Below are 7,218 nucleotides of genomic sequence, written 5' to 3'. Positions count from 1 at the left end.
AGACGAGTAGGAACTAAGCTTGGGGATGCTGATAAGTCTCCGACGTATAGAGAATTTCTTATGTTCCATGCTTGTTTTATGACAATACCTACATGTTTTGTTCACACTTTATGAAGATTTTATGCGTTTTCCGGAACTAACCTATTGACGAGATGCCGAAGTGCCAGTTCCTGTTTTCAGCTGTTTTTGGTTTCAGAAATCCTAGTAAGGAAATATTCTCGGAATTGGACGAAATCAACGCCCAGGATCTTAAAATTCCACGAAGCTTCCAGAAAACCCGAGAGCCACCAGAGGGGGGCCACAGGGCCACCAGATGACAGGGCGGCGCGGCCCAGGGGGGGGGCCCTATGGTGTCACCACCTCGTCAGCCCTCCGACTCCGCCTCTTCGCCTATTTAAAGGTCCCTGACCTAAATCTTCGATACGGAAAAGCCACGGTACGAGAAACCTTCTAGAGCCGCCGCCATCGCGAAGCCAAGATCTAGGGGATAGGAGTCTCTGTTCCGGCACGCCGCCGGGACGGGGAAGTGCCCACGGAAGGCATCTCCATCGACACCACCGCCATCTTCATCACCGCTGCTGTCTCCCATGAGGATGGAGTAGTTCTCCATCGAGGCTAAGGGCTGTACCGATAGCTATGTGTTTAATCTCTCTCTCCATGTACTTCAATACAATGATCTCATGAGCTGCCTTACATGATTGAGATCCATATGATGATGCTTGTAATCTAGATGTCGTTATGCTATTCAAGTGGATTTTACTTATGTGATCTCCGGAGACTCCTTGTCCCACGTGTGTAAAGGTGACAGTGTGTGCACCGTGTGGGTCTCTTAGGCTATATTTCACAGAATACTTATTCATTGTTATGAATAGCATAGTGAAGTGCTTATTTATATCCCTTTATGATTGCCATGTGCTTTGTATCACTATTCTATGTGCTACTCTAGTAATATTATTAAAGTACTCTATTCCTCCTTCATGATGTAATGGTGACAGTGTGTGCATCATGTGGTACTTGGCGTAGTTTATGATTGTGATCTCTTGTAGATTATGAAGTTAACTATTACTATGATGGTATCAATGTGATCTATTCCTCCTTTCATAGTATGAAGGTGACAGTGTGCATGCTATGTTAGTACTTGGTATAGTTGTGTTGATCTATCATGCACTCTAAGGTTATTTAAATATGAATATCGAATATTGTGGAGCTTGTTAACTCCGGCATTGAGGTGCTCTTATAGCCCTACGCAATTAGTGGTGTTCATCATCCAACAATAGAGTGTAGAGTGGTTTTATTATGTGATTAATGTTGAGAGTGTCCACTAGTGAAAGTATAATCCCTAGGCCTTGTTTCCAAATACTGCAATCATCGCTTGTTTATCTTGTTTCTTGCATCTCTACCGCCTGCAATATTCCCACCATCAACCACACGCCGGTTGTAGCAAAGCAAGCTATTTTCTCGGTGCAGTTACTGCTCATATATATTCATACCACCTGTATTTCACTATCTCTTCGCCGAACTAGTGCACCTATACATCTGACAAGTGTATTAGGTGTGTTGGGGACACAAGAGACTTCTTGCTTTGTGATCGCAGGGTTGCTTGAGAGGGATATCTTTGACCGCTTCCTCCCTGAGTTCGATAAACCTTGGGTGATCCACTTAAGGGAAAACTTGCTGCTGTTCTACAAACCTCTGCTCTTGGAGGCCCAACACTGTCTACAGGAAAAGGAGTGTGCGTAGACATCACTGCTCGCCGACTCCTCCTCCTGGTTCAAGCCGATGTGCGGTGCGACAGATTGGTCGCCGGGAGGGGAAGCGCCTGGTGATGTGACAGTTTGGAGGTGGTGAGACTGAAGTCGCGAGTGAGAGGAAGAAGAGGGGAGCGGCGAGGCTAATTATGGTGCATGTTCCCGAAGGGACGCGGTATTTCCGTCTTCCTTTCCCACGTGTGCAGCCTTCTGGCCACAACGGGCTTGGCTCCAGAAAAAAGGGTGTTCCTCCAGGACCTGTCCCAGGGATGCTCTGTGACCCGGTTCATGCAACAACGCGGCGACCTACAGGCAACCAAACGGGCCAAAATTTGTTGGACCGATGCGAGCCAAAGTCCATCCAGGCTACCAACGCGCCCCAAACAACTACACGGTGTATGAGTACGGCTAAAAACCGCTTCAACAGCAACCAAACAGGGAGCCACTTATGGGCCAGAACTATGTTTGGAACGTGCAACGTTTTCCTTGGCGCCAGTAAATCCCAAATCAAGCCCCTAACGATCAACGGGTCTGCACCAAAGGAAACCCGGCCCCTGATTCCAATCGCGTTTTCTCTCATTTCCGAGAAATTCTAGCCGTGCTAGCTTGACTGGAGCCATGGAGTCCTCTGATCCAACGACCTGGGCGACCAGCTCGCGCACCGGAAAGGAGATCCATACGCTACGAGCGGGGAGTAAAGAGGGAGCAGGCGGTCAGAGAGATGTGAAAACCAGGCGAGAAATGCAGAGCTTTTCTCCATGTCCATGTCCCAAGGCTGGCTGGAATGGCAGAGGCCAGAGGGGAGGGGACAAGACCGCTCCTCGTCGTCGCTCGCTCACCTGAACAAAATCCACACACCTCGCTTTCCCTCCTGCAGGGGAGATGAGATGATGGGGGCGATTGATTAGATTTTTCTCATTAACCCCTTGGTCGCTCTCTCTCGTGGTCACATCACTTAACGCCAGGTCACACGCCCAACAGCGACATCACCCCACCCCGCCCGTCCTCGCCAAATCAATGCGGCATCTCCTCGCTCCATCGATCGATCCATGGTATTATCCGTCGTCGAGATATTATCTCCTTGGACTCGTCAACGCCAATCCAGAGATAGCTCCTGCTCCTGCTCCTACATGGATGGCTATGGGGAATGAAGAACAAACATATCTCGCTTGACTATCTTGACCAGAGAACAATGGCCGACTGCCCATTGTTTCAGCTGCTCCTACATAGTATCACTGCAGTAGTTTTGAATTTGCATTGCCTGCACTCCATTGGTACTGGAGTATAGGTGTAGTGAAGATGGCACAATCATGCATTCTGTAGGCAGAGCATGAAAATATTGACTTGAACATAGTTTAGGTGAACATAAGTACTGGCACAATTCAAGAAAGTTATCCTTTTTCTCTGAGGGCTTACAAAAAGAAAAAAGCTTTCCGAATGGAGCAGGCAGATTTACATATGGTTACTACAAGAAACTCCAACTTGGGTTGCGCTGATCGTCATGTTCTTAGCAGCAGAGGAAGCCGAAAGGAGGAATGAGATAGGTATAGCTATGAAGATCTTGGGAATCTCAGATGATCTGAGCTCGACAATGTCACCATGCCAGTACAAACTTAATCCTCAAACTTAATCATCTCCAGGGCGGGGTGGGTCCATACATTATTCAACTCCCCTGCCTATGTATCACCTATGTATGCAATCTGCAACGGTACAAGTTGATTGCATCACCTCTTTGTAGGGGTCATCACAGCTCACATGCAAATGGCTGCATCACCCACTTGGACACACACAGGTGACAGTCACCACCGAAACGAGCAGAGCAAAGTGAGCCCTGGATCATGGGGGGCTCAATTCGTTCGTTCACAAAGATTGAGTTTTTCCTTGGAGAATGAACATGAAATTGAGTAGCAATTTTTCACAACTTTTTCTTGCCTTCTAAAATAATCGGTCTCTAGGGCTAGGTTTTATGTCATCAACAGTACTGTAAGAACAATGACAAATAGCAGCAGAACACAAGAACACAAGAGGTAGAGAGAGAGAGAGGGGTAGAAAGAAATATGGATTGGATGGGATGGCAGAGCGCTACTACCCAGAGAATTCTTGGCCTCTATAACGATGCGGCGAATCTTGCTTGGTTTGTCTGCCGATCTGTGGGGAGTAGCAGCGGCGGGCGGCAGAGGGGAAAACGAATTTTATATACCCGATCGACGAGGACGGATGCCACCCGATGGATGCCGTCGATGTGTAGACTCAGTGGTCCCCGGAAGTCGGGAACAGGGTGAGCTCGCGGCGTCCGCCCACGGCACCGCCTCCGCCACCGCGGGATCCGAGGTCGAGGTCGTCGGCGAAGGAGGAGGGCGCCATCATCCCCATGGCGGCCCCGGCGCCGACCATGCGGTGGTGCATCGCGGGCGGTCCGACGGGCGCGCCGCCGGCGACGGCGCGGCTGAGGAAGCCGTGGTCGAATCCGGCGCCGCTGCCCGGGCCGGCGCCGTAGTGGGCGAGCGGGCGCGCGGCGGGGTGGTGGAAGTGGCCGATCTGCGACGGGTGGTGGACCTGGTGGTGGTGGTGGTGCGCGGCGGGCATGGGCGCGTAGGGTGCGCTGTTGTAGGGGTCGGGGCCGGCGGGGCCGCGGCCGGGCGGGAGGAACGGGGACGGGCCCGTGGCGAAGAGGTGCTCGGTGGCGGCGTCGGTGCCGCCCGAGCCGGAGGAGTGGCTGCCGCCGCCGCCGCCGTTGCCGAGGCCCTGCATGCGCTTGAGGTAGAGGCGGTACTTCTGGAGGTGGGAGGCGACGTTCTCGCGCGTGAGGCCGTCGACGCTCATGAGCTGCATTATGGTCTTGGGCACGGCGTTCTTGATGCCGAGGTGGGCGACGGCGTCCACGAAGCGCTTGTGCAGCTGCGGCGTCCACACGAGGCGCGGCCGCTTGAGCGTCCTGGCCGGCTCGTCGCCGTTGCCGCCGCCGCCCCCGCCGCCGCCGCTGGACCCGGCGGCGGACGACGCGCCGCCGCCGTTCATGTCCTGGCCGCCAGCGCCGTCGGCGGCGCCGGAGGGCAGGCCGCCGGGGCCGGGGCCGGCGTGCGTGGGGATGTCGAAGGCGGCGGCGAGGTCGCGCGTGATGAGCGACTGCGAGAGCGGCATGAGCTCGTCGGGCGCCGGCAGGTCCTCGTCGAAGCGCGCGAACCAGCTGGGCTCCTCCTCCTCCCTCATCGTCGTCTCCTCAGGTGCCGGGAGCGGAGCAGAGGAAAGCAATTCCCTTTGCCTTTGGCTTGCCGCGGTACTCCACCAGTGGCTTGCGGGAAGCGAGAGAGCGGAGGAAGGAAGAGAGGCGAGGGAGGTTACTTGGTTCGAGGTGGATCTCTCTTCTTCTAAGCTTTCGTCTCTTCTCTCTCCTCTCTCCCTCCCTAGTTCTAGTTTGTGCAGCCTCTCTGCTCCCCCGCTGCTACCGCTGCTGTGCTATCTATGATATGAGATATCCCCAGCTTTCTCTCTCTCTTTATCTATCTATCAATCTGCTCACACCTTTTCTCCCCCTCCCTCCCTTCTCTCTCTCTAGACTGATGAGTGAGAGAGAGAGAGGAGAGTATCTTGATGAGTTCGGGACTGATGCTTGTTTAATTAGTGGGCTGCCCTCTGCCCTCTGGCCTCTGCCTCTGTCTCTGGCCTTAAAGCTATTTTTGTGTTATCTTTGGTTCCTTTGTTTGTTTGCTCGCTAGTTGATGTTGCCTTCTCAGCTCTGATTCTCCTCCCCTATCAGCCTAGACAGAGAAACACGAAAAAAAAGTGGGCATAAGATAAATCCAACGAATTTGTTTTTTTTCCAGGATTTCCGGGCAGAAAGGAAAGAGGGCGACAAAATAAAAACACTGGAAAAAGACGAGGGAGGGATCCGAGCAGATGGGGCCTGGCAGATGGGGAATTACGGTAGTAGTAGTAGACGCGAGATCGATCAGACGGGACGAGGACGAGGTCGAGGAGATATCATCTTAGCTGGAGTTGTGTTTGTCCTGATGCGGGTGGGCATGCCGGAGCCGGATCACATCCTCTGTCTGTCCCTCTCTCTACAGCCGGGAATCTCTCGTGTGCCTCGTGTGTGTGTATGTGTTGTGCTCGAGGTAGATAATCCCTCGCGTTGCCTGCCTGCCTGCTGTTGGATGGACGGATCGTGCGTGGATCTATGCAAAGGGAGGGCTGGATCTCGTCGTACCGACCTCCTCCTGCTGCAGGTACAGCGCCTCGAGCATCTAGGAATGTAGGATTTTGGATCGGTTGTTGGGTCAAGGGGTGAATGCATCTAAGGGTGCACCCTACTTCTTTCTGGTTAATAAAAAAGTTTACCTGGTAGTATAAAAGGCTGCAGAAGAGACTCACTGAGCATAATTTTGGGTTGCAGCATTCTGCACCGTTTATTTATAAAGAGAAATATGTGCCATCATAGTTACATAGTATATCTCATCCATAGTCAGATAAAACATTGATCTTTTTCCCATAGAAAAGAGCGTTATCGTAATTGAGAAAGACACGATACAATTTTTGTTTTGTCCTCGAATCGTGGCCATTAAACAGATATATGATTTTCCTAGATTTTTATTTGTATACCTCATCTTTAATTGGGATGTTTATCTGAGCATCACGTTTGACCGATCAACGGTAAGTGCAATCAGAATGTTACCATCGAACTAACCGGTTGGGGAGATAGTAACTTCAGATAGTGCAATCAAAGCTCAAAATAAATATGTATCATTGAAACTCGGAAGAAATGAATACTCGCTTATACACTAAGCCAAGTAGCCAAGTCCGAGTCAGGAGATGGCGGACACTAAATGTACGTATCTACTTTTTGATATCTGAGATATTTCGTTTTTGTCCTTATTAGACGGTTTCTTAGATTGTATGACCTCTACTTTGGCATGTTGTTTCATGAATTTTTGTTTCTACTTTATTCATGGACTCACACCAACGGAGGTGTCAAGCTTGGGAGGGAGGTCCCCCTTTCATTGGACCATTTTCTTTTATCATGTTTCATGAATTAATCTGTAGATATCTGGCACTAAATGTATGTATCTACTTTTAGATATCTTAGATATTTCATTTTTTCTTAATCGTTGCATTAAAGATGAAATCCCCGGTTTCTTGTGTTGTAGGACCTCTACTCCCTAGATGGTTCTCATGGTTTCTAGTTTCCTCTTTAATCATGGGTTGATGCTAGCTACGGTGCCAAGTATAGAGGGTGTGTTGTTTGACTAGATATTTATTTGAACATCATGTTTGACTGATCGATTGTAAGTGCTATTATGATGTTATGATTGAAATCATTTGTTGGGAAAATAGATTTGAATAGTGCAATCCAAACTTGAAATAAATATGTATGATCAAAACTGAACACATAAGTTTCAAAGGAGTGAATACTCGCATAGGCACTAGGCCAAGAACCACTACCGAGAGGGCGGACACTAAATTTATGTACCTA

At 50.3% G+C, this 7,218-nt stretch overlaps 1 protein-coding gene across 1 annotated transcript; it reads right to left on the bottom strand.

Moving 5' to 3' along the window:
• Positions 1–3,307: 3,307 nt before the first annotated feature.
• LOC127313878 (transcription factor MYBC1) lies at positions 3,308–5,406 on the bottom strand. Its single transcript, XM_051344362.2, has one exon. It carries the CDS (start codon positions 4,956–4,958, stop codon positions 3,999–4,001), a length of 960 nt encoding a protein of 319 aa, XP_051200322.1. The 5' UTR covers positions 4,959–5,406; the 3' UTR covers positions 3,308–3,998.
• Positions 5,407–7,218: the final 1,812 nt, after the last annotated feature.

Source organism: Lolium perenne, chromosome 1 (assembly GCF_019359855.2).
Source record: "Lolium perenne isolate Kyuss_39 chromosome 1, Kyuss_2.0, whole genome shotgun sequence".
NCBI lineage: Eukaryota > Viridiplantae > Streptophyta > Magnoliopsida > Poales > Poaceae > Lolium > Lolium perenne.
The sequence above is the reverse complement of the archived record's forward strand: the minus strand, read 5'-3'. Positions and strand labels throughout refer to the sequence as shown.

Bases quoted from the DNA above. Each gene is read 5' to 3' on its own strand.
- LOC127313878 (XM_051344362.2), bottom strand. From the start codon at position 4,958: ATGAGGGAGGAGGAGGAGCCCAGCTGGTTCGCGCGCTTCGACGAGGAC.